General features: G+C 54.3%; 10 protein-coding genes across 10 annotated transcripts; 5 read left to right on the top strand and 5 right to left on the bottom strand.

The window, feature by feature from the left end:
- Nucleotides 1-189: 189 nt before the first annotated feature.
- On the top strand, nt 190-2271 carry P174DRAFT_386991 (FKBP-type peptidyl-prolyl cis-trans isomerase). Its single transcript, XM_024823337.1, has 4 exons — nt 190-469; nt 533-949; nt 1007-1736; nt 1801-2271. The coding sequence occupies exons 1-4, from the start codon at nt 380-382 to the stop codon at nt 2004-2006; spliced, it is 1443 nt and encodes a 480-aa protein (XP_024684109.1). The 5' UTR covers nt 190-379; the 3' UTR covers nt 2007-2271.
- Nucleotides 2272-2665: 394 nt separating this feature from the next.
- P174DRAFT_449921 (serine/threonine-protein kinase) lies at nt 2666-5713 on the top strand (the record flags this gene model as incomplete). The annotated part of the gene is made up of 4 exons (XM_024828893.1): nt 2666-2891; nt 2942-4776; nt 4851-4913; nt 4976-5713. The coding sequence occupies 4 exons, from the start codon at nt 2666-2668 to the stop codon at nt 5711-5713; spliced, it is 2862 nt and encodes a 953-aa protein (XP_024684108.1).
- Nucleotides 5714-5919: 206 nt separating this feature from the next.
- P174DRAFT_404286 (DUF3591 domain-containing protein) lies at nt 5920-10006 on the bottom strand. The gene is made up of 4 exons (XM_024824027.1): nt 6783-10006; nt 6669-6725; nt 6422-6601; nt 5920-6363 (listed from the first exon to the last, which is right to left on the bottom strand). Exons 1-4 carry the CDS (start codon nt 9791-9793, stop codon nt 6276-6278), a joined length of 3336 nt encoding a protein of 1111 aa, XP_024684107.1. The 5' UTR covers nt 9794-10006; the 3' UTR covers nt 5920-6275.
- A 150-nt stretch (nt 10007-10156) lies between these two features.
- Nucleotides 10157-11252, bottom strand: P174DRAFT_502841 (RNA methyltransferase). Its single transcript, XM_024831121.1, has 4 exons — nt 11111-11252; nt 10962-11060; nt 10622-10914; nt 10157-10562 (listed from the first exon to the last, which is right to left on the bottom strand). Exons 1-4 carry the CDS (start codon nt 11191-11193, stop codon nt 10321-10323), a joined length of 717 nt encoding a protein of 238 aa, XP_024684106.1. The 5' UTR covers nt 11194-11252; the 3' UTR covers nt 10157-10320.
- Nucleotides 11253-11438: 186 nt separating this feature from the next.
- Nucleotides 11439-12602, top strand: P174DRAFT_511250 (putative Golgi reassembly stacking protein; the record flags this gene model as incomplete). Its single annotated transcript, XM_024831773.1, has 3 exons — nt 11439-11612; nt 11647-11748; nt 11799-12602. The coding sequence occupies 3 exons, from the start codon at nt 11439-11441 to the stop codon at nt 12600-12602; spliced, it is 1080 nt and encodes a 359-aa protein (XP_024684105.1).
- A 36-nt stretch (nt 12603-12638) lies between these two features.
- On the bottom strand, nt 12639-13671 carry P174DRAFT_440082 (MICOS complex subunit MIC26/MIC27). The gene is made up of 3 exons (XM_024826971.1): nt 13640-13671; nt 13498-13590; nt 12639-13352 (listed from the first exon to the last, which is right to left on the bottom strand). Exons 1-3 carry the CDS (start codon nt 13649-13651, stop codon nt 12810-12812), a joined length of 648 nt encoding a protein of 215 aa, XP_024684104.1. The 5' UTR covers nt 13652-13671; the 3' UTR covers nt 12639-12809.
- Nucleotides 13672-13836: 165 nt separating this feature from the next.
- P174DRAFT_440081 (mitochondrial intermediate peptidase) lies at nt 13837-16477 on the top strand. The gene has a single exon (XM_024826970.1). The coding sequence runs from the start codon at nt 14153-14155 to the stop codon at nt 16358-16360; it is 2208 nt and encodes a 735-aa protein (XP_024684103.1). The 5' UTR covers nt 13837-14152; the 3' UTR covers nt 16361-16477.
- Nucleotides 16478-16819: 342 nt separating this feature from the next.
- On the top strand, nt 16820-17978 carry P174DRAFT_440080 (uncharacterized protein). Its single transcript, XM_024826969.1, has one exon. It carries the CDS (start codon nt 17075-17077, stop codon nt 17813-17815), a length of 741 nt encoding a protein of 246 aa, XP_024684102.1. The 5' UTR covers nt 16820-17074; the 3' UTR covers nt 17816-17978.
- Nucleotides 17975-21896, bottom strand: P174DRAFT_449914 (M protein repeat protein; the record flags this gene model as incomplete). Its single annotated transcript, XM_024828892.1, has 4 exons — nt 17975-18235; nt 18290-18360; nt 18394-21478; nt 21541-21896. 4 exons carry the CDS (start codon nt 21894-21896, stop codon nt 18121-18123), a joined length of 3627 nt encoding a protein of 1208 aa, XP_024684101.1. The 3' UTR covers nt 17975-18120.
- A 785-nt stretch (nt 21897-22681) lies between these two features.
- On the bottom strand, nt 22682-25306 carry P174DRAFT_404273 (uncharacterized protein). The gene is made up of 2 exons (XM_024824026.1): nt 23190-25306; nt 22682-23120 (listed from the first exon to the last, which is right to left on the bottom strand). Exons 1-2 carry the CDS (start codon nt 25201-25203, stop codon nt 22915-22917), a joined length of 2220 nt encoding a protein of 739 aa, XP_024684100.1. The 5' UTR covers nt 25204-25306; the 3' UTR covers nt 22682-22914.
- Between the last annotated feature and the right edge of the window lie 75 nt (nt 25307-25381).

Here is a 25381-nt window from a genome sequence, read left to right as displayed (position 1 = left end):
AGTGGCGGAGAACGCGAACGGCTGACACGACGTCATGTGACAAGGTGGGAATGGCTCTCAGGCGGCGAATGATGGCAGAAAATATAGCAGCCTGAGGCGGTGAACGATATGATTGGCTGATGCATTGTTTCCATGGAAAAGAAGAAAAAAAGTAAAAAAAAAAAATGGAGACCTCAGGCTCCACCGCTGGTCCATTGCAGAAAAAAGTCGGTCCCAAAGCTTGGAGACTCTATATCATCTCAAAAGTTTTCGTTTTTCTTCTTATTCCACATCTTAATCTACTTTTGTGGATTTCCAGTCTTTCATTACTCTTAACTTGATTCTTCGTTATATTTTGCTCTGCATTTGCCCTTTCTTTCGCTATCTGCATTCAATCAAAATGTCCGCTCTTCTACCTGTCGCAGTCTATGCCCTCAGGGTTCCTGCAGGAGGACTTCTGATTCCTGCGGTTCCCGATGCCGCTGCTACGGTTCGTATTTCTTTGAATGGTATCCGATTGATGGGATGCAAATGTTCTAATTGCCGATGACAGTTCCGCGTGAGCATGGCTGCCATTGATCCTGATGAGACTCCCGAGTTCGAGGATGGACAGACCCGCCCCAGAGCTACTCTCAAGCTTGTTCGCCCTCCCGCAGACATGGACATTGATGAATCGGACGATGACTACGAGGACGACTCGGAGGAGGATTCTGATGACGAGGAAGTCAACGGCGGCCCCAGCGACAAGGAAAAGGCCCGTAAACTCAAGGAGGCTGCCGCTCTCAAGGAGCTCGAGGACGAGGACGAGGACGAGGATAGCGAGGGCGATGATGAAGACTTTGATTTGAAGGCTGCCATCTCTAAGCTCGTCAAGGGCAAGGCCCCTGCTACGGATGACGACGAAGACGACGAGTCGGATGAAGGACTGGAGCTTGACGAGATGGTCGTCTGTACCTTGGATCCTGAGAGAGTATGTTATAGAACCGTTTTCAGTCCAATGATTGCATATGCTAATGTCGCGCAACAGCACTGCCAGCAACCTTTGGACATCACTGTTGCCGAGGGCGAGCGCGTCTTCTTCAAGGTCACTGGAACACACACCGTCTACCTGACCGGAAACTACGTCATTCCTGCTGAGGAGGGCCCATCTGAGTATGATGAGGATGAGGACGACGAGGATGACGAGGACGACTATGACCTTTCCCCCGATGAAGATGACATGGTCGACATGGGTGACCTTTTGGACGACGAGGAGGAGGATGAACTCGATGGCTTGGCTCACCCCAGAGTCACCGAGATTGAGAGTGATGAAGAAGAGGCCCCCAAGCTGGTTGAGTCCAAGGGCAAGAACAAGCGCACCGCTGACTCCGACGAGGAGATGGCGCTTGATGACATCATGGCCAAGGACGGCAAGGCCAAGGGTGCTGACAAGGGCGAGCCTGTTTTGAGCAAGAAGCAGCAGAAGAAGCTGAAGAAGAACAATGGTGAGGCAGTCGCTGTTGAGGAGAAGAAGGAGGCCAAGGAGGCTAAGGAGGGCAAGGAAGCCAAGAAGGTTCAGTTCGCGAAGAACCTTGAGCAGGGCCCTACTCCTTCCGGTCAGAAGCCAGGGGAGACCACTACCGGCACTCTTGGTGTCAAGGAGGTCAAGGGCGTCAAGATCGATGACAAGAAGCTCGGAAAGGGTCCCGCTGCCAAGGCCGGCAACACTGTTGCCATGAGATACATCGGCAAGCTTGAGGACGGCAAGGTCTTTGATGGTATGTTACCCTTATGCAAATAGACAATATTGGACAGAGCGCTAACGGATTTCCTTCTTAACAGCCAACAAGAAGGGCAAGCCTTTCACATTCAAGCTTGGCAAGGGTGAGGTCATCAAGGGCTGGGATATTGGTATTGCTGGCATGGCTGTCGGTGGTGAGCGTCGGATCACGATTCCTTCTCACCTGGCCTACGGCAAGAAGGCTCTTCCCGGCATTCCTGCCAACTCGAAGCTGATCTTCGACGTTAAGCTCCTTGAGATCAAATAAGCAGCTCTGTTGCCTGCTTGTGTCCTGTGACGTTCTATTTTTCATGTTCAGTGTCACCATCTGTCCACATTGGCATCTCACTGTTTCATATATTGTCTTTTGTTTCATTGTCCAAAAAGGTGTTTCAGGGGTTTTGTTTGAATTCTGAATTCCTGTGATATCCGACTTGTTTTTTCTACTGCACAGCTACGCCATGCATCTAGCAGGGATGAGGATATTGCATGGAGTCCAAATCTCTTGCTCATCTATACAAGTGTGCCTCGACTTGCTGTATAACTCCATGATAGATTTGGATCTTATGTCTCTTGAGTCCTTCTACTAACCCTCTGTAGTTACTTAACGTCAGATTATCGGCCAAAGACGCGGTTTCCCTTGGCCCTTTGCCCTCCCCTTCGTAGTCTTGCCTACCACAGTCGTTCTTTCCTCTTATTTCACCTCAATAAGCTCCCCTCTCCTATCCATCCTCTCTGTCAACTTCAACTTCTCAACACCACAGCGTCCCCGTTTGATAGCCTGCATGGTTTATCGGGTCTTTATACATTCCTTCACTCATTATACCGGCAGTACTATCCTTATTCGTTCGAGGCTGGTATTGTCTATAGCGTCGTATACATGTCTTTCGCTCTCAACTAAAGGCTCAGAGGTTGCCTGTGGAGAGGATGGCACACCAGCCCAGTTCAGAGGAAGCTGGCGGCGGTCAAGCAGTTAACGACGCGGTTGAACGCGGTGTCAGTTCTTGTCTGTCTTCGCATGATCAGAGAGTCTCCGAAGAGGTATCCCCTCCTTCAGCAGCTGAGCAAATCAGCAGGGGTAGCATCAGCGCGCGTCTCAAGCGCAACAGTTCCAAGCTCCTATCGTTATTAGGTCTTCGCAACTCATCCAACGGTACGTTGCTTCGGCATAAACGATTAGAGACTGGCTAATAGAGAAATCAGCTGGAAAAGCTCAGCTCAGGGAAGAGGAGACTTTCATCCATCCAACTAATCCTGCTGAATCCTCTCACTCCTCTGGTTCATGCGCAACCAAAGACGTTTACAGTTGCCGCAGCACACAATCTAGGGAGTGTCCTTGCGTTCGTACTGCGGGAATTTCAGCCCAGAGCAGGTCTAGCACTTTGCTCGACTCATCCAAAGACCGGATCCATACATGCCAGAACGTCGCAGAAGGCACAGACTTTCAACCGCGCCTTCTGAAGACTGATGTTGTCGATTCGACCCATCGTCCCACCTTTGATACTCGTCGCACCAACTCAACTTCGGCCGTCTTGACTGATATCGTTGCATACAAACTCTCAACCGCATTTGGATATCCAACGGTCATCCGCCGCTCACATCTGCGATCACGACCGCAAATTTCAGCAGTTCACTTCGTGTCTCCGCAACAGCCCCTCAGCAAGCAAGGTGATGGCGCCGACGATGCCCGGCATAGCGACGATCCGTCAACTTCTCCCTGCGACAGCGGCTCACCCATGAGCACAAACTCTACTCCTCCAACCTCCGAAGAACCGTCTTCCTTTGCAGACGGCTGGAAACAATCGTCGCAGAACGTCGCTCAGAAACATCAGCGCCTAGCCCTCCCAGACCAGGGACCTCCCAGAAACCTGACTCCGATTCAAGAGTCGCCGAACGTTACACCATCTATTTACACCGTGGAGGCGGCTGCAAACGCAAAAATATTCTTCGAAACATATTTCAATACCATCTTTCACAGCGGCGATCCGCGCTTGGAACGTCGAATCGAGCTCGAAAGATGCATCCATAAATCCCCACTCACACCAGAAGAGAAGGCCAGAGCAACAAAAAATTGGCTTGATCAAGAAAGAGAACATCTACGCCAATACCGTCTACTGAAGTCTCGCCCTCACCGCACCCGCCGCAATGAGACCGTTGCCCTGGCTGGCTACGAAATGGTCAAAGTTCTTGGTCGAGGAAGCTTTGGCGTAGTCCGTCTGGTAAAGGAGAAAAGACCCAAAGATGGTTCGGGCTATCGCGTCAGTGAAGGTTCATCATCTTCCTTCAGAAAAGATCGCTTTAATTCCCTGCGGTCAGCTCTTAGTGGAGCCGAACGTGATCATCGACGTCCCATGACCCGTGCGACGAAAGATGTCTTCGCCATGAAAGTGATACGGAAATCGGTGATGATACGCAACTGTCAAGAGGGTCATTTGCGGGCAGAGAGAGACTTCCTCGTTGCTTCGGCGAAATCTCGCTGGGTAGTTCCCTTGATTGCAAGCTTCCAGGATCACAATTATCTCTACTTGGTAATGGATTACATGGTGGGAGGGGATTTCCTTGGCCTGTTGATGCGAAAAAACATTCTGCCAGAGCACTTCACGAGGTGGTATGCTGCCGAAATGATACTCTGTGTCGAGGAGGCTCACAAGCTTCGATGGATTCACCGGGATGTGAAGCCAGACAACTTCTTGATCTCAGCCTCTGGTCATATGAAAATCTCTGACTTTGGTCTAGCTTTTGACGGTCACTGGGCGCATGATCAAGCCTATTACAACGAGCACCGATACTCCTTGCTTGAAAAGCTTGGAATTCAGATTGACGGCGACAGAGAAGACAGGGAGGAACACAAGTCAACAGATGCGGCAAAGACTCACAATGAGCTCAAACCCGATCGCAATCCACCATCAATCAATGTATTAGACTGGCGTGACAATAACCAGAAGCGCCGATTTGCCCGCAGCATCGTTGGCACCAGCCAGTATATGGCACCGGAAATCATCCGGGGGAAGCGTACGACGGGCGATGTGACTGGTGGAGTGTAGGCATCATAATATACGAGGTACATCAGTCCAAGTTAGGGTCAAGACTGCTTCTAATGCACGCTGAACAGTGCCTCTATGGATTCACCCCGTTTGCCTCCATGGACCGGCAGGAGACCAAGTGGAAGATCCATGTGAGTCACTCAGACACATCAGATAGTCAAGGGAGAGCGTCCATGAGCTGACAGTTAGCAAGCACCATGTACAAACATTGTTTTTCCCTGCTGAGAGACCTGCCGACCTGATGGTATCCACGGAGGCAATCGACCTCATCAATCGGCTACTTCAGGATAAGGAGTACCGCCTATCCTCGAGCAAGTACAAGGTCAATGAATCATTGATTTTGCCGCCCAACCTAAGGCGTTCCACCCTTTTTGATGATAGCCGCAACCGGAACTACCAAGGCTTCTACGTATACGCGGACGATGCCGGGGATATCAAGGCACATCCCTTCTTCCATGGCATCAGCTGGCGTACACATCATCTGACGGAACCGCCGTTCACTCCCAAAGTAGATGGCTGGGAAGATACTCGCTATTTCGATGACAATGAAGACTCCCTGGGGAACGATGACGTTTCTCTTACCTCGGAGGAAAACCAAGGGCAAGATGAGGTCGATGGAGGTCACACACACGAACCAGGTCCCGAAAAGGCGCAATCGCAACAAAAAGGCAGTCAGCCAGACAAGAAGGACAGTCCTGAGCCTGCAAAGAAGAACAAGCACCGTAAGAAGGACAAACACAAGCGGAGAAGACCACGAGACAAGTTACTGCGCGACCCGAGAGTTGGTAAAACAGTGCTCGACATCCGCAAGCGAGGTGCATTTCTGGGCTACACATACCGGCGGCCAAATGCAGTTGCACTGGCACTGGTTCCTGAACGGGGGCGATCAATGTTTAGACGGGGACACTTGTCGGAATTGTATGGATATTGACGTGCTCACAGCCCTTGGTGGCGAGGGATCAGCTTATTCGATTGTCGAAGAGCGGGTTTCAGCTGCAGTCAAGCTCATGTGAACTCTAATCAAGGGCTCCTGTATCCTTACCTACATTTATATATAGTGGCAAACTGAGCGCCAGAAATCGTATGGGCTTGCATCCGCGTTTTCATATTCTACTGAGCGGACTCTATCAAAGTGCCGCAGAACTCTCCATATGACGAGAACGCGAAGTAATTGTCATTTGAGTAATACACGATCAGAAGAACGTGACTGCAAGGTAGATGTAGAACGTTGAACCATGCTACCATAAGGGACCATACAACCAGCCACCCAACAATGCTCCAAACCCAAGGTATTTAGAGAATTTTTATGCCCAGACAAACGTGGAGCGCAATCATCATGCATAACTTCTCTGTGTAAAGTGGAAAAAAGATGTTTGTTTGATGCAATGTAAAGAAAAATGGCAGATACAAGGCAACCGATCCTTAGGGGTATCATGAGACAATTTGTTTACCGAAAGAAAGGAAAATAGCGTGAGTTCGATATCAGTGCGACATCAAATGGCAGGAGGAGCACCCATGGCGAACGCCGAGTCACTGACGCGGTCTTCGGGTTTCATAGTCCCGTTCAGCAGGGGACAGAGCCTGCATCCTGTTAGTTAACCCACTACATATAAGGTAAAGATGGAGATAGGGAACGCACTTCTTGTTAGTCTTGATATGACCGACTTGGCCGCAGTTGGCACATTTGCGCTGGGTTCCAGGTGCCTTGCCACCGTCGGCCGGGGAGTCGCCTGTCGAGGACTTGAAGGCGCCCTTTTGCTTCTCGCGCGCGAAGCGGCGTTCCTTGTTGCGGTTCAGACGGCTGAGTTCGTTTTCGAGGCTGTAGGGGAAGACAGCAAGTTAGTCTACTTAGTGGATGAAAAGGGGTATGGGAGGACGGGACGTACAGCTTCTTATTGCGAGCGTCAATCTCGGGATCGCCGGTTGGTTGGAGGGATTCGAGTCTAGATTGTGTTCATTAGTATAATATGGAGGGTAAGGGAAGAATGGGGGAAGCGTACTTGGTGGTCAGAGCTTCCATCTTATGACGATGCTGCATGTAGTGTCGAATGACACGCGGATCCCACACGGTCGTCTCTTTCTGGACGATTTCGCCCCTATCACCCCTGAACTGCCGAACGATACGCAAGACCTTGCCTTTCTGGTCTGCCATGCTGATCTTGCTGAACTGACTGGTAGTTTCGTCATCGCGACGGTTGGGCGCGGGGGTCGGCGCTTCCGAGCGCGGTGTTGGTTTGCTGAACTCCTCTTCCATTTCGCGATCAATGTCGCTTTCGTCGTCGGAGTGTTCCACCGTTGAGGACAGACTGGCCTTCTGGGCGTCCCAGATTCGGCGTATGGATGTCTCGTACGATTTTTGTTGTCTCGCGACATTGTAGCTGTGGCCGCCCAGTTCCTTCAATCGCTGAGCATCCAACTTGTCTTCCACACTCTCTCCAATGGCCTTGAACCCTCCCTTCATGGAGGTCTTGATGAAACTGAAGCCTTCGCCACGGCCGGTAGGATCACCCTCTCCATGTAGTTTCAGCATTGCCTTGCCCTGAGATGCTAGGAGGAAGTTGCGGGTTGCCTTCCAGGGTGCCATCTGTTGCTCAAAGCTTTCGCCCTCGGCGTCCTCATCCTCGTCCCCTCCAGTCTCCGCGTCATTTCCGTAGCCCGTATCATGGAGGTGCTGCTGACCGACCTGCATGGCTTCAAGGAGACAGACATCCTCTGGTTGGACCCATGAGCGGATTGTATCAGACTCGGGAACTGGCTCCAAGGGCACCCAGTACTTTGAGTCCTTGTCGTGCTGAAGAAAGTCCTTTACTTTCTGACGGTTCTGCATGTCGCTTGTGCCTGGTATATGGGCAGTGACGTCGCTTATCGACAGCCTCAAATCCGGACTCTTCTTGAGCAGTCGATACACAAGCATCTTCATGCGATTCTTTGCAACAGTGGTGACCTTCCGTGAATGTGGGCCAGGGACATCAACGGAGGGGAACTGCTGTCCCGCGACGTAGAGATGCTCAATGTTCCGCAGATAGTAGTCACTGCCGCCGGTGCCGGTGCTGTTGCGTACAACAAGGAAATCCGTAGATCTTGGTTGATGTTGGAAAAGAGGTGCGCGATACATGGAGTTGGAGATAGTCGGTGTGATCTCTCCGGGATCAACATGACCAAAGATGGAGAAGGGACTCTTGTCCTGAGGGAGGAGGACGACCGTCTCGCCTATCTCGGCTTTTGGACGAGTAGAGTCTTCCATGCTCTTTCTGCGATAGTAGTTGATAAATCGATTGGACATGCCGAAATTGGAGAGCATGAAGGGACTCTCTTCGGAGTACTCCACCAACAGCACGTTGGAGTTGTCGGCCATAGACAAAGCCTTGGTCGAGTCGTACAGAGTCTTGGCGTCCTTGCCCTTTTGATGCTTGCGCTTGATGTACGCGGGATTTTTGAACCAACAGGTCTGACCAGGCCGGAAGGACATGGCCGGACGATGGAAAGATCTGGCTTCGGCTTTGGCCAGCTCCGTCTTGTAGTAGGGCCACTGCAAACGAAGGGCGGGCATACTGTGTTCGAGAGTGACATTGCCAAGGGTGCTGCGAATTTTGTTCTGATGATTCTGCTTGAGCATATCGTATGCCTGATCGTTGGAAATGTTGTAACGCGATGAGAGACGCCGGGTGACATTGACATCCATTTCTTCCCGATTGAGATCGCCCAAAGCCTTGGGTTTCGGGGCAACGGCCTCGGGACCGCGCTCATCGAGAAGGATGAAGGGGTCGTTCATGTCGATTGTCACCTTCTTAGCGATCCGCATGGTAGCTTGCTCAGGGTCATCAAGCAGAGGGAGGTCGATGTGAGAGAGCGCAATCACGTCCATGGGATCTCTACCGAGCTTGCGCTTCTTTGCCGGACGGGTGGTCTCCGCAAGCCAGTCCTCCTCGTCAGCAGACTCCACCGCGTCCTTGGCAGGCTCTTCGTCAATGTCCATAATGGAGATATCATCCTTGATGTCCCAGTCAGAGCACACGACACGGAGATCCTGCAATGTGACGCCACCAGGCAGAACTTCGTCAGCATCGGTGTCGTGGTCAGCCTCGTCCCTGGATTCGACCGGCTCCTCTTCCTCCTGGGCAACCTCGGCGATGGTGACTATTCCTAGATGCTCCGAATCCAGAGACCGCTTATGCGACTGACCCCCTGCCTTGAAAATTCTCTCCTGATCTTGCGACAGTTCGATATGTAATTTGCTCGGCAGAACGGGCTTGGGAGGTTTCGGTGGCTGCTTGCCGAGGAAGAAAGCCTTCTTGTGAGGGATGAGTTCGAGAAAGCGAGGGAGAGCTTTGCGATCGAATTTGGGGAACAAAGAGTGTAATAGTTCCTCGACGTTCTCCGGAGGTGCCGGCGGGTTATCCGGACCGTATGCCGACATAGCAAACAAAGCCTGCTGGAGTTTCCATGCCCGGAGAGCCGCAGGATCCATGCCCTCCGCAGTAGGAGTTACAGTCCCATCATCCTCAAAGGGTTCATCTTCATCCTCCTCCATCGTCATCGGCTCCGGTTCCGGGGCGAGCGGTTCGGCAGGCTGGACTGGGACGGGTGGCTTGGTCTCCTCCTCTTCCTCGAAAAACAGATCTCGAGTGGTATCCATCTGTGCTGGTCCAGGCGAGGATGGTCCCTCGCCAAAGAGATCGTCAAGCTCATCGCCCCCCGGGGCCTGCTGGTCCTCGCGATCCCCAAAGAGGTCATCCTCCGCTTCGAACAAACCCTTTTCCTCATCGTCCGCAACCGCCGCTACATCCTCTGCGGCAAGTTCGCCCGTTCGTTCTTCTTCTTCGGGAAGATCATCATCGTCGATATCTTCGTAATCGATCGCGTCGTCTGCTTTTTCGCCCGGTTCTAACTCTCTCGCCAAGAAATCGAACGACATGCCGCCTTCCCCAAAAGGTCCATTCATCTGGCGCATTACATTGTCAAAGTCGGCATCATCGGGCTCGCCGGGGCCCGGCCCCGTTGCATGAGGCATTTTGAGGTGTGGAGAGAGAGCGTATCTTCTGAGGGAAATTCAGTAGGTGCGGTGTCGGTGGAAGACTGAGACACAGGCCGATAGAAACAAACGAGGACTCGAGAAAGTGAGAGTAGCGCCTCGTAGGTACTGAGACCTGCTCTACCGGCGGAAGGAGTCGCAGTCGACCTGTGTCAGTAAAGTGAGGTGTAAACGATGGGATAGTGTTGACTGGGAGAGATATGAAATGGACTGCGGCGGGAATCACGAGAGGCACGATGGAGGTCGGACGGCGCTAGTCCTAACCAGGCAATCAGCTCGCCAGGCCTCATTCACGTCGACATCCACCCTCAACTACAGAATACTTGGAATAGGCAATGAACAGTGGTTTATATTTGACTTCAGAATCAATTAGTGGTTTGCTATTGTGTACAGCAGTCACAGCGACGACAGCATTGTGGGTTGAGTTCAGTTTTCCATCCACCGCATAGTTCGGCAGGATGAGCATTCAGATAAAGGTACAGGTCCCGAGAACAAGTGGGAGAACGTCAAAGATCAAAGCCACCATAGTATATACACAATGCTTTACTGGCTCCTTCCATGCAGTAATGTACCACGGGAGCTTTTTCGCCGTCTTTGACTAGTTTCGCCAGCTGCCTCACGTCCGACGTTCGAGGGAGATAGAGAACGATGTGTTTTGTGAATAGGGAGTACTCGGTGTAGAGCGTCTTGAGGGAGTACGGTTCCATGGTCCGTAGATCGAACACTTCATCCGAACGATACCCAGGGCCTACAGGACGGGTTAGACAGCTGTTGGCCTGACCGGCGAAGTAGAAGGCAAAGACATACCACCCCATGGGGGACTCGCAAAGATCACGCTATAAGGCGCGAGTTCCTTGAGTTGATTCTTGAGAATAGAGAAACAATCACCCTCAAACCATGTGATCTTGTCCGCCACGCCGTAGACCTGGGCATTGTGTTTGGCACACTGCAAGACGGTGGGGTTCTTCTCGATAGCATAGACTCGTTTCCATTTGCCTGTTCGGGCGAACGCGATCGTATTCCCACCTGCGCCGGCAAAAGCGTCTACTAGGATACTGCATCCTGCGGGTGCTGCTCGGGCGATATCTTCTGCTATCTTGCTGATGGGGTTTAGTAGTAGCATGAGCAAGCTTCAGCAGGGACGAACTTGGCGACGGGTTCTGGTGTCACTCCAAACCAGGCATCGTCGGTCAGCCAGACGCCTTCATCGTATCTCGAGAATATCTTGTATCGTTGCGCCCAGTAACTAGAAAGTCAGCAGAGGACAATGGCCGAGGATCAGTCAGTACTGCATACTTCTGAATATCCCACGGCACTTCACCAATGTAATTGTAGTGATGAACCTCGGGCGGAGCTTCATCCGTAGAATTGCTCGCCATTTTAGGTAGAACAAATGAGCGACAGTGCGTGTACTCCCATGTTCAGATTCTCATCCATCAAGAAACGGTGATAACTTGCAGATCTATCGATAACCGATAAAGGTGTTCCTGATCGGACGGTGTTTGTTTTGTTTGCAGACCACCGGACAAGACAGCTCTCCACCACCAGCATCATCTTGGGCAGCTGGTTATCAACTCTCAATCCTCCTCCTTCTCTGCAGACCAGCAAATACAGAAGCGGAGCCATGTTTGGAGCGCTGAACAGATTCATCGGACGACTGGACGCGGAGCCCGTCCAGCACCCGCGGACTCCCACCGGAGACAACGCATTTGGCTTCCAGGTCCTCCGCAACAAAGACCCCGAGCTACCTCTAGAGCCCTGGTTTGATTTCATTGTTGGAATCAACGGGCATACTATTGTGTGTATATCGGCATTTGTCATCCGCGACTGAGCTAACCGAGCGGCTACAGGAGGATCCCGACCCGAACCTCTTCGCAACCGAAGTGCGCAACTGCGCAGGGACAAGCGTCACATTCGAGATCTGGAGCGCAAAGGTTCGCATAGATTCGACTTTCACTACTAGAGACTGTACTAACTGACACAGGGCCAAAAAACACACACCGTCTCTATACCAGTACCCGCCTCGGATCCCACACTCGGTCTCGCCTTACAACTAGCCCCCCTTTCCTCGACACAACATATCTGGCATGTACTGTCCATTCCATCCCCGCTTAGCCCGGCCTACCGCGCTGGGCTCCTTCCGCACTCAGACTACATTATCGGGACGCCCAGCGGGACATTACGTGGCGATGCGGCGCTAGGAGAGTTGGTGGAAGACCACCTGAACCGGACACTGGTGCTCTGGGTATACAACAGCGAATTCGACGTGGTAAGAGAGGTGGAGCTGGTCCCGACCCGGGGCTGGGGCGGCGAAGGCGCGCTCGGCGCAGAACTAGGCTACGGGGCGCTGCACCGGTTACCTGTCGGCCTAGGCGAGGAGGTCGAGGGCCCAGGCGAGGTCGTCTTCGAGACAAGAGAGGATGGCACCTCTGCGCCGATGACGCATGCCACGGGTGCTGGCCAGACGGCAGACGCCGGCGCGGGAAGCTTCCTGGTGCCAGCGAACATGGTCTCGCCTCCGGCGTTATCTGCTCCCAACAGGGCCCTATCATCGGCGTCGCCGTCGAATGACCGGACCCCGGCAACGCGGCGGGGCGGCCGGACACGTCATATGGGCGTCTCGCCCAGCCTGGCGTTCGATGAGTACTTTGCCGAGGGGGAGCAGAAGAGCAAGGAGCAGGATTATATCCCGTCCCGGAAAGGGACTCCCTTGCCTCCGCCGCCCAAGGCCGGAGTTGCGTCGCCTCCTGTTGGTAGTCCGGCGCCGGCCGAGGGTCAAGAGGGCTAGCTGTCAATTATACCACATTTAGAATAATCCAGTAATCATCCGGCTAGTAATTAACAAGATCTGTGCAATGACAGAAAACAGAACCGCGAATCTTTCAGATCTAGAGACGGCTAAGAGTACAATGCAATGAGGGTTGTGAGCACCCTCAGCCCGTATACAGCACAGGCAAGCTGATCGTTGCCAAGGAGAAACAATAAAGTACAGAGGTTAATGTCCCTTGCTCACCAACTCCTCCAACTTCTTCCTCGTCTCTCCGATCTTCTCCTCCATCATCTGCCGGGCCATGCCGCTGTGCGCCACACCTGTGTACCACAGGTACTCCGCCCTCTCACGGAGAGCCAGATGCTGCTCAGCCACGACAGGTACCTTCTTCTCATACTCCCATACCAAGTCGGAGACATTGCGCATCGTCACCGGAAGCAAGGTCCACGCAGCGACAGTACCAAAGGCCAGCGGCGAGAGTGAGCGGAGGAAGATGCCACGGTTCCGGGAGACGATGGAGCCAGCCATGGCAGCGACGACGACGTAGACGCCGCCGGGGAGGAGGCGCTCGCCAGATTCGGGCGAGGGGGCCAGCGAGGCGACGGTGTTGGTGAAGGCGTTCTCGATGTGCAGGGCGCGGGAGAGGAAGTCGTTGAAGCTGTTCTCGGCGGCGAGGGAGTGGTTGTAGAGGAAGAGACGGGCCTGGCGGACTTGGGCCGTCAGGATGTCGGTCGGGGTAGGCGAGGAGGAGGAAGAAGGGGAGTTTGTCTGCGGGTGGGAGGGAGCTCGATGGGGCCCTGGTGGGTTCGGGGATGTCGGCGGAGAAGTCATCATAGATGGGTTTTTTCTGTAGACGTTAGTCATGTCGACGATCTGGAAGCGTCTCCGGGTATCAGAATGGCCAGGAACATACGTTGTCCAGAGGCTCTTCGGCGTATGCGGTCCGCCTGGGATACAGGGCTACGCCTCCAGCCAGAAGGGTGGCTGCGATTGGAGCAACAGCTCGCTGGACCAGTTAGCAAGTAGCACATGAGAAACGGGAAAGAGGAACTCACCTGCTGGAACATTGGCCGGAATGACATCCTGACGGAAAGAGGTCAATCAATGCCAATGGTGGGGGAAGAATACAAGGGGAGAAAGAGAGTGGTGGTGATGGTGAACAGTGAAGTATCGAGGTTGACGTTGGAGCTGCCAAGCCTTTTTCTTTTCGCGGCTGTTCGGCTGGCCCGATCCTCTCCGTCATCGTCCGTCTGTCTGCTCGTCCAACCTTCTTTCTCCTCAGATATGTCTACTAGACAGGTTTCTCTTCTGTGAATAATTTGATAATCGTCTATCGATGATAATTGACAGGATTTCTGCCCGGTCTACTCGCCATGAAAGACCAACTCCTGGTGCCTCTACGGCGTAGGCCATGGACATGCCGAAAGTGCCTACAACGCCTACAGCTAGTCCAGCACCAGACTCGTCGCTCCTTTGAGACGGCAGCATCACCGTTCCCTCGACAGCTAGATTCAGTTCCGGCAGATTACTCTCGAGCAAAAACCGTCGACGATGATACGCTTCGCCGAATGTTCGATTCCCAGCAGTTCTGGCGCGAGTTCTCGCAGCAACGGTCGGCACAACCCAAACCGACGGGATTAGTCCAGAACCAATATCTGACGAGTCCGGATGGCTTCCGGACGTTCGCCAACGTATCGCTGCAGAAATGCCAGGCGATCGTGTCCAAGGTGCTGGCGGCCTCGACCCTCGAAGAATACCGGACTATGGCGCGGGATCTGGACCGGCTGAGCGACCTGTTGTGTCGCGTGATCGATCTGTCTGATTTCATCCGAGTGATTCATCCCGACCCACAGGTGCAGGAGGCCGCGACGCAGGCGTACGCGCTCATGTTCGAGTACATGAATGTGCTCAACACGACGACGGGGCTCAACGACCAGCTGAAAAAGGCGGCGGCGAACAGCGAGGTGACATCGCAGTGGTCGGAAGAGGAGAAGATCGTGGCGCAGATTCTGATCAAGGATTTCTCCAACTCGGCGATTCACATGCCGCCGCACGAACGACAGCGGTTTGTGAACCTGTCCAACGATATCAGCCAGCTGGGCTCAAGTTTCGTCAATGGCGCCGAGCCGGCCAAGTCGCACGTCAGTGTTGCTACTAACAATCTGCGGGGATTGGATCCGATCCTGGTGCAGCAGATCAAGCGGTGGAATCGGACGGCGGCGGTTCCGACGACGGGGATGATCCCGCGGCTGGCGCTGCGGTCGGTGCATGACGAGAACGTGCGCCGGGAGGTTTATCTGGCCAGCCGGACGTCGAGCAAGCGACAGCTCCATCGGCTGGAGGAGTTGCTCCTCAAACGAGCGGAGCTGGCGAAGCTGTCAGGCCACGAGAGTTTTGCGCACATGACCCTCAGCGACAAGATGGCCAAGAGTCCTGAGGCGGTCTCGAATTTCTTGACAGCCCTCGTGGATAGCAATCGGACGTTGGTCCGGGAGGAACTGTTGCAGCTACAAGCCATGAAGGGCGGCCCGCTGCAGCCCTGGGATCACGCGTATTACGTTCACCAACGAGTGATGCAGTATTCGCAAGCGCGGCGGTCCCGCGAGCTGAGTGCAGTTCCCGAGTTTTTCTCGCTGGGGACCGTCATGCAGGGTCTGTCGCGACTGTTTGACCGGTTGTACGGCGTGCGGCTGGTGCCCCAGGAGCCCGCTCCGGGGGAGACCTGGAACCCGGACGTACGACGGCTGGATGTGGTGGACGAGGCGGGCCGACACATTGCGGTCATCTACTGCGATCTGTTCTCACGACCCAACAAGCACCCGAACCCGGCTCATTTTACGTTGCGCTGCTCGCGCGAGATCTCAGCGGAGGAAGTAGCCGAATGCGCCTCGCTGGACCAGTCGTCGCACCCGAACGACGGGATGGCGACGGCGGTGGACCCGACCACCAAGACGCTGCGGCAGCTGCCGACGATCGCGCTGGTGTGCGATTTCCCGGAGCCCGGGGCGAACGGCGGGGGCCGTCCGTCGCTGCTGAGCGAGCACAGCGTGCGCACACTGTTCCACGAGATGGGCCACGCCGTGCACTCGGTCCTGGGCCAGACGCGGCTGCAATCGATCTCGGGGACGCGGTGCGCCACAGACTTTGCGGAACTGCCGTCAGTGCTGATGGAGCACTTCGCGACGGCGCCGGCGGTGCTGGCGCTGTATGCGCGGCACTGGCGGACGGACGAGCCGCTGTCGGAGGGGATGATTCGGAGCATGGAGCGTGACCGCACGGCGCACGGGTCGATCTACGGAGCGGTCGAGAACGAGGCGCAGATCCTGATGGCGCTGGTCGACCAGGCGTACCACTCGCGGCCAGCGGACGGCGGCCGCATCGACAGCACAGCCCTCTATCAGCAGGTCTCGCAGCAGCACTCGAGCCTGCCGGAGCCCGTGGATGTGACGCCGCCGACCTCCTGGCAAGGATTCTTCGGGCATCTCTACGGCTACGGGGCCACGTACTACAGCTACATCTTCGACCGGGCGATCGCCAACAAACTCTGGGTCGATGTGTTCGGGGCGGGCCAGCACGCGGTTGACCGGGCGGCGGGCGAGCGTTACAAGAACGAGGTGTTGCGGTGGGGAGGCGGACGCAGCGGATGGGAGTGCGTCGCAGGAGCGCTTGGCAGTGCGAATGAGTCGAATTCAGACGGACGGCTGGTCGAGGGAGGAGATGAGGCGATGCGGGAGGTGGGTAGATGGGGATTGGGAAGAGACGGTGTATCTGGATAGACATAGTACTACTCCGTACCTGTACATGTACCAGTACATGCACACTAACATATGTATATATCATTAGACGATAACGATAAATCCCTCAAGTAATACAAACTGAGGAAGCAGCTGCAGTGTAACCGTGATCCGCAACGAAGTCACCACAGATCCTGTGACCTGAAATGGCGAGACAGTGAGTCTAGCGATAGATTAGTGCTCGACAGCGACTGGACAGGTTTTATCACTCCGTCTCCGGTCTCACACGATAGGATCCACCGTATTCCTGGATAAGGATCCCACTAGCTGCTATTGCCCAGAAAAACTATTCTCAATGGTCCGTGGTTCATTCCTCCAAGGCGCTACACAAGCCACTGGCCTCGCGCAGCTGTTGGTTGACCGTTAGTTAGGAGTTCATGCAGCTATATCTGTCCCCTGTACTCCGTACCACTACTATATAGATAGCATGTGCCTGTCCATCCCCATCCCATTCATATCCTCCTCGGTTCGCTCAAATTAATATATTATTATATTATTATTACTCTATCAACACCTTAGACCATGGACTGAGAATAATAGCAGCATACTAATGCCTATTGTTGAGCACCTTTGACTCTCTCATTCATTCTCATCTCATTTCCTACCCCTACAGTCCTACTAGGCTTCTATATATATACATGCCTAGTCTATACCCTCAGTCAAAAGATAAGACAGAAACAGAAATAATAAAAGAAAATGCCCGAAATCCTCCTCCCAGACACCTCGTCCATCACCTCCTCAACAGCCTCCTCTCTCCTCCTCTACACCGACCACCAACACCAAACAACCCTCACCAGGCGCAAATCCCTCCCTCTCCGCCGCTTATCAGTCTGGCTCTCGCGCCGTATCTCCAAGCAGGGATTAAACGCCACCTACGATAACAACCACAACCACACTCACGCTCGGACTCAAGATGGAAACTACACCGACTATGACGCCCAAAAAATCATGTCCGACCTTACCCTCAACCGTGAGCATGGCCGCAACCGCAACCGCAAGATACAGGAATACGAGGCCGAGCGCAATCTCTCCGAATCCTACGCGGCGTATTGTCGGGCTTTCACGTCCGCGGGCGAGCACCTCTACCACCAGAAACGCAGGACGTGGATGATGGACGGCGAGGCGGATCTGACGATGATTTCCGAGGATTCCATGCATGCACATGGACATCCCGAGGATGAGGGAGGTGTGCTTGATGAGAAACGGGAGATACGGGCCCTACCCGCCGAGGAAGAACCCGAACCAGCACCCGAAGCTATACCCGCACCCGACACCAAACTAGAACTAGAGCTATCGCCGCCGCCTCACATCCTCACACCGTCGCTGTACGTGGAGATGCGCCGCGCGGCCAGCGACAAGAAACGAGCCAGGAAACGGCTGCGCGAACGCCGGTTATGGTCGTGGTTCACTTGCATTCGTCAACGAGAGTCTCGCTGACGCACCTTTTTAACTTTGGTGGTGGTGGCTCAGGCATTGGCTCAGCTGTTGACTCTGGGAATTGGCTTACATTGGCTTATCATGATACCCAATCCGCCGAATCATCTTGCGCATTAGAATCATAACAATAACAATAATAATAATAATAATAATAAATTTAGACACTACTCTTCTTCATCTGCTCGCATCAAGTATGAACAGGGTATCCTGAGCATCGTATTACATACGTACAATCAACCAATCAATACAAAGGAAATAGTCCTTCCGAAATCACTCTCTCCCGTCCTCTCGCTCACTCAGGACGATCACTCCCCACTGCGGCTCTCAAAACTGCTCAGTCGTTCCAGCTGAGGCGTCGATGCCTGGCTCCGACGGTCCGGCGTTGTGCGTCGCGATAGCTGAGTGAGCTCGCCAATGAGTCTTAAGCATCATTAGATCATGTCTTCCTAGCTAAAATGTGGGAGGGGGACATACCTGCGGTGTTCGTCGTACCAGTCATCGTTGGCCGTCCGGATATGTTTAAGCTGTTCCTGAATGCTTGCCATCTAGGTCCACCGCATTAGTATCACGTCAAATACTGGGAACGGACACCCCGGGTGGATGCCCCGAGTAAACAACGGGTCTCCCACCGTTCCCTCTATGGATGATCCAAGGTCCTCACCTTCCGCAGCGGCTGTCGGACCACTCTCGTCACTTTTGTTCGTGTTCGCCCCATCCTCTGCCGCCGCCCATCGGCTTCCCTCCAACCCCACGTTGCCCTTGCCGCTGTCCTTGTCCGCCTTGAGCGCCGCCAGTTCGGCCTCCAGTTCACGCACGCGCTTGCGATTGGCAGAAATGGCCGAGTCCACTTCGCCCAGCTGGTTCAGCAGCGACATATTGCGCTCGATCTGGTCGTTCAGGTCCTTCTCACCCTGCGACAACTTTTCTTCCATCGACCGGGTCTGCGTCTTGAACTGCTCCAGCTCGCCGCTGACTGCTCTGTGGCTGGCCTGCAGCTGCGACAGTTCCTCCTGCGACTCAGACAGCTGGTTCAGGACCCGCTCCAGCTCCTTCTTGATGCTCTCCGACGCAGCAGCCGATTTGGTCAACTCGTCCACTTGGCTGGTCACCGCCGCATAGCGGGCCTCCAACTCCTTCTTCTCCGCCTCCAGCTGGGTTAGCGCGGTGCTGTGTTGGTTCGCCAGCGCTTCCTTGGCAGCCACGGCCTCGTCCGCGTCCATCAGCTTCTGCTCGAGATCGGCCACCGTCGCCCTCAGACCATCGATCAGAGAGGTGTCCTGCATCGTAGCACGGGCTTGCGCAAGCTGCTCCTGGACCTCCGCGAGGGTGGTGTCATGCAACTTCTGCAGCTCATCCAACTTGGCCTTGTGGGAGGATTCGAGTTCGGACCGGAGGCTGGACAGCTTCTCTTCCTGGAGAGTGAGCAGCTGTTCAATCGCCTTGCTGTGCTCGGCATCAGCTTCGGCAGCCTTGGATGCCTGCGATGCCTCGAGTTCCGCAAGGAGCTTGGCCTTGGTCTCTGCAAAGTCCTTCCGGAGATCCGCAATTTCCTTCTCGCGCAGCTCCGTCTGCGAGCTGATCTCGCCAGCATGGCGTTCCAACGTGCTCTTCAGCTCCGCCTCTAGCTTTGCAACCTTTTCAGCGTGAGACGTTTCCAGATCCCGGTTCGCTGCGAGCAGGTCATCATGCTTAGCCTGGAGCGCGCTCAGCACACTCTCATGAGACCCAGCCGCCTCGGTCTTGGCCTCTTCGAGCGCCGCGGCGTGCTCCGCCTTCAACGCCTCCAAGGCTTGTGCGTGTCTCTCGGCAACGGCAACCGCCTCCTTGAGTTGCTCCTCAAGAGCCTTCTCCGAGGCAGCCGCCTTCTCTTTCAGATCCCTCAGCTGCTCATCCTTCTCGGCGTCCTTGGCCTTGAGCTTGGTTTCAAAATCAGTGAGGTTCTGGTGCAAGGCTTCGGCTTCTGCCTGTTTGCTCTGGACTTCCTCAACCAGAGACTGGATCTCGCCCTGTCCGGTCGACAGCTGCGACTCCAACGCGCCGACCTTCTCCTTGAGCGACTCGATCTCCTGGACGGCAACCGCCTGGGCTGAGCTGGCGCTAGCCTCCAGCGCTTGCCGGGCTTCACCCAGCGCCTGCTCCGAGGTGTTCAGCTTGTCCTGAAGGGCTTTCAATTCGGCTTGATGTGCCGCGTTGAGCTCACTGATGGCTTCTTCCCTGCCTTTTTGCGCTGCGGCTTCGGCAGCATCCAATTCCTCGCGCAGCTTCTGAAGCTCCTCAGAGTGCATGGAACCGGCAGATTCAGCCGCCTGCTTCGCTACAGTCAATTCCTGGGCGTGGGCAGCGGCGGCCGAGGCCAAGGCCTCCTCGTGTTCAGCCTTGAGCTTGGCGACCGCGGCCGCGTGAGCGGACTCTAATTCAGCAATTTTCTCATTCAATTCCTTGGCAGCAGCCTCGCGAGCCTCCTGAAGCTCTTCCTGCAACTTTGCAACAGCTTGCTTCAGCTCAGCAACCTCCTTGTCCTTCTCGGCAAGCAGAAGCGTGGTCTCTTCACCGCTTTGGCTCGTGGCAGATTCAGCATGGGCAAGTTTGGCCTTGAGATCGGCGACCTTCTCCTCCAGCGCGGAGACGGATTGCTTGGCGGACTCTTCGGCCGCACGAACCTCCTGTTCCTTGGCGCTGTTCAATTTCTCCATCTCCACGTTGAGGTTCTCAATCACCTGGTCGCGTCCCTTGAGCTCCCGATCCAAGCTGTCGAGGGCCAATGCCTTTTCCTCCTGTAACTTCTGAGTGGCTTCCTCAAGCCCATTCTTTTGCGACTCGAGTTGGGCCTGGAGAGCGGCAATCTGGTCAGCATAACCAGCCGCAATGGCTTTTTGTTCAGCGAGCTCCTTCTCCAGCGCCTCAAGCTGAGACTGGTGGGACTGCTTCAACTCCTCAAGTGCCGCAGTAGTCTTCTCGTCCCCGTCCTGAGCGGCTGCTTTGGCGGCATTGTCCAGGTCCTGCAGGGACTTTTCTTCCAGTTCCTTGCGCTTGGTCTCTGCCTCGTCCAATTGAGCCTGCAGAGCTTGCAGTTGCTCGGCATGTTCAGCGGCCAGCTTTGCCGTCTCGGCAGCGTGTTCCTCCCGCAGGGCGCTGGCGACTGCATCGTCGTTTTCTTTGGGCGCTCCCTCTTGAGACACCGACAGCTGAGAAAGCTTCTCGTTCACGGTCTCCAGCTCTGCCTTGAGACTGGCGACAGTCGCCTCACTTTCGGACAGCTTGTTCTGCAGCGACTGCAGTTTCTCCGCCTCATCGTCGGAAACCTTGATGGCGGTACTCAGTCGTTTCGAGGCCGTCGTAGTAGGGCGTGTAGCCGTTGCCGTGGGTCGGGTTGCAGGTCGGGCCGTGGCCGTGCTGGTGCTGTTGGATGTACGAGAAGTGCTGGACACGCCAGTTGGTTTTGTGGCAGGTTTAGTCGATGAAGCGGTACCAGGACGCGTAGCGGTGCTCCGTGATGCGGTGGTGCCGGCAATGCTCGAGCGACGGTCCAAAGTGGACGTAGTAGTCTTCGGTGGAGCCCTAGAGGAAGTAGTGCCGACCAAGGACATGCGCTTGGCCGAGCCCGAGATTCCTCTCCTTTCGTCGCCAGAGCTCGCAACCGACCTCGTCTTCTCATCCGCGGAGCTGCTCACCGAGGGGCGAGACCGGTGGGAGGCGGTTGTCGAAGTGCTCAGCGGTTTACGGACAGTACCGGAAGTGGTAGGACGAGTTGGGGCTTGCTGAGCGTACTGCCGTTGGCCGCTGCTCGCGCGGTGGACGCTGCGGTCTTGGTAGCGCCGGAAACAGAGCTCGGACGTTTGGCAGCTGCCGTTCCAGACAACGGACGCTTTGTGGTTGTAGTGGTCTTTTCGGGCGAAGACTTGATATTCTCCTTGTCTCTGATAGAAGCATCGGGGCTCGTAACGGGTCCCTCGCTGCCGGACAGGATGGTAGAGTCAACGGGAGTAGCAGGGGGTGCCATTTCAGCGTCAACTTCGGCCGAAGCGGGCGCCTCAGCGGGCGCAGGGGCAGGAGCAGGGACAGGTTCTTCTGTGGAAGCCATTATAGATGTTGGAAGGCCCGTGACCGTGCCTAGAGGGAAGACTGTTAGCTCTGAGAGATACTAGAGTAGCAACCGATTTATGGGAATCCATGCAAGATCATCAGTGCAGAAGTGATTGATGCTTTGCAGACAGACACCAGAGATAGACAACGCAGCAATCAGCTAATGACACCTCACCACAGCTAGCGAATTGCTTCCCGAACAGATCTGCAGGTAGAGGCAGCTGCGATGCGAGGTGGGCGTGTGGCCCCCTATCCGGCGGGAGGACCTATAGGGCAGCCATAAAGGAAGGGAGATGACAACTCACTGATTGACGATTCTCCGGACCAATGCGGGATGGAATCGGGATCAAGTGCCCAACTAGGAGGATGAAGCCGTTTAGGTACCTTAGCTTCTATTTAGTAGGTAGAGAATTGGAGGTGAACGGTGTCGGCAGTAGGGGGTATGATTGGCCAACAGAACCCGGCCAAAACAAAGAAACAGATAGACAGAAAAGAATCAATGAAGAAGAATTGCAAGATTAAAGAGGATACAAAGAATTTTATGACAGGAAAGGAGAAGCAGACAAGTGAGACATGCGACAATTAATGGATGAGAGAGAGAGAGAGCCAGACGCGAGATGTAGGAGAGAGTAGAGTCAAAAGTTCCCTTCCTTTTGCCGACTATTGATTTTAGCAGGAGTGGGGGAAAAAGGCGGAGAGTCACGAACGGCGATCAGCAGAGGGTCCTTTGTCTATCTAGATACAGTAAATGATGATGAGATGATTGCTTTCAGCTGATGAATTATATCATTAGTATTTATTGTTCCTAGATGATTGTCTGCTGTAGAGCATCATGGTCGTGTCGAACATCTTCCTTCTGTTGCTACGCGCCCGACCGCACCAAAACAAAACAAATAATAAATCTGTGGATCGGTCGACTGGATGATCCATGGGTCCGAGAGAGTGGAAACTATATCTACATAACAAAAAGGGGTATCGAAAGGCAAAAAAAGACACAGACAAGAGAATAATCATAATCAATCCACAGACACCGGACGCTGACCGTCGTTCACACTCAATAACCATTGCCACTGTCGACGGCCTTCTACCGTCTTGAGCTCCTCCTGAATTCGAGGGATAAACCGGTCATGAATCTCTCGAGCTTTCGTCTGAAGCTCCTGTAGACTTCGGTGTCGCAGTCTCTGTCCAAAATGGCAGACCATGCGAATGTAGCGGTCCTGACCTAACACCTCAGCTTGAATTAGCATTGATGATGAGACTGGTGCTGAAAATATCAGGAACAGCAACTCACCCAGAAACAGCTTCAATCCATCGAGCAGAGCAATTTTCTCATCCTCTGTCCATTCCCTCTTCTTGTCACCGCTGGTAGCCCCGTCAGTCTCATTCAGGCGTCGTTGCAGCAAGTTGCCTTCCGCCGCCTTGATCAACTTTTGAAGCGGCTTGCGGATGGTTCGACTGTGTACCTTGCACCGTATATATCGCTCGGTGCGCAGGCTGGCAATCCGGTCGCAGAATCGTAGAAGGAGCTTCATCGCCCCGGCAAGATGTCTATAAGCCGACGGAAAGAGTTTCCGGTTGGCGTAGTATCCTTCAAAGCAAAGAAGGATCACTTTGATCATCGTGGAAAAGACCCGGGCTTCAAACTGCTTAACAAGCCGATGCGCCTGTTTCAGCAGCTCATGCGACTCTGCCTGTCGGAGAGACAGATAGTAGACGCTGTCAAGGATCCTGGTCCCTTCTTCCAAGATGGCCTCGCGAAGGTCTTCGCACTCACGCAGATCCTCTCGGAGAGGCCCCTGTTGAGATTTGAGTTTCTTATTGATCTTTGTATATCGTGTACGTAGCTGAAATAATTGTTTGTCGATTATCCCGAAGGCCTCGGCTCGAGAGGGGTCTATATTTTCTCTCAACTCCGATGCTGCTGTCACTATAACATCCCAGTTCTCTTTTTGTTGTCCAAGGTTGGAAGCCTCCGCAAACCACGCTTTATCTCCCGCATTGTCTCTCACACTTCTCATCAAAGCTTCGTTTTGTGCATCATCTGGGATCGCGTTGATGGGTCCTGCAGCAACAGCGGGACTTTGCGAGGGATGACGCGGGCTCCTGCGACTCTCATTGTCATCAGGAGTCGACGGATATGAATGCACTGGCGGCTGCGCTGGCTGTGTGCGCAAGATCTCGACTTGGGGGTTGCGCTGATACTGATCGGTACGGCGTCTCTTGCTTGGTCGCGCGGTGATAGACGGTTCCTCCCGCTGCGTGTCGGGTACATGTCGACTCGCCCCATCTTCCTCGTCGTCCTCTTCCTCTTCCTCTGCCTCCGGTTCATACGAGCTTTCTGATTCAGACTCCTCTTGCACAGACTCAGATACCTCTGATAGCTGTGCGGTTCTATCCCCTTGCTTTTCTCGAGTAGTCTTTCCCGTTCCTAAACCATTCTGCGCCGGCAGCGACCTTCTGTTCAGCCTTCTTGAGGATTTGTCCACCTCTGTCTCAGGTGCTGGAGCCGCAAGGGTATGTCTCCGTGTCGCTCGTGGTGAGGCCAGCTCCTGAGTCAATCTTCGAGTCTGGATGATATGTGTAGACTCTGGCGGCCTGTGAGTGTCCCATCCTCTCTCATCGTCTTCCTCTTCTCCCAACTCTTCGCTTGCTGCTGTATCGGCCGCCCATTCCGGGTCGTCCTCTTGGGCTTCCTGCGCGTCCGTCGTCTTAGATTTCTGAATTCTGAGCTTTTTCGACGGTGAGGTAGATTCCACAGGTTCCTCCGCGGCCCTGTCGCTTCCCTCTTCTTGTTGGCCCCTTTCTTCACGGCTGGATCCATGGTTCATGTCTGTGCTTCTGTTCTCGTTCACCGACTGGATGAGCCTCGCGCCACCCAACTGCTTATCAATGATTTTATCCAATTCCTCCATTTCGGAATCATCTTCCTCGCTACTTTGCTCATGCCTATCCTCAATGACACGCGCCAATCTCCTCGACGCCCGGGTGGGCGTATCCTCCACTTGAACTGACTTTCGAGCTCGTTGGGATCGTCTCAGAGAACGGGGCTCGGTCTGTGCATTGCGTCTTGGTCGTGTCTCCTCCTCCGAAAAGTCCGACGGAATATCCCAAATAGCATTGCCCTGCGGGATTTGCGGCGTCCTGCTACCAAATCGGTTGATAGGCTGCGATGCTAAACGCCGAACGCGCGGTTTGCTTCTGGATTGGGCGTCCGCGTCGGTGTTGTCCTTGACGCTGTTGACGCGGTTGAGGAAATCAACGGTCCGCGAGGTCAAATCACGTTTGTTCTTTCGCGAGGAACTCATAGAGGACGGCCATTAACTAATTGCACTGGGATGAGCGTTGTATTAGGATATTACTTCGGATAGTCAGCGTAGAGATGCTCGTTAGTGGTGAATGTCATCCGTGTTGACAGTTGATCGGTCTGTTTTTGCGGAGGTCCAGTGTCGTCCGGTGGATCAGCGTCATCGCCATATGATCGAC

The sequence above is a fragment of the Aspergillus novofumigatus genome (genome assembly GCF_002847465.1).
Source record: "Aspergillus novofumigatus IBT 16806 chromosome Unknown P174scaffold_3, whole genome shotgun sequence".
Classification (NCBI taxonomy): Eukaryota; Fungi; Ascomycota; class Eurotiomycetes; order Eurotiales; family Aspergillaceae; genus Aspergillus; species Aspergillus novofumigatus.
Note: the sequence above shows the minus strand (reverse complement) of the source record. Positions and strands in the feature narration are given on the sequence as shown.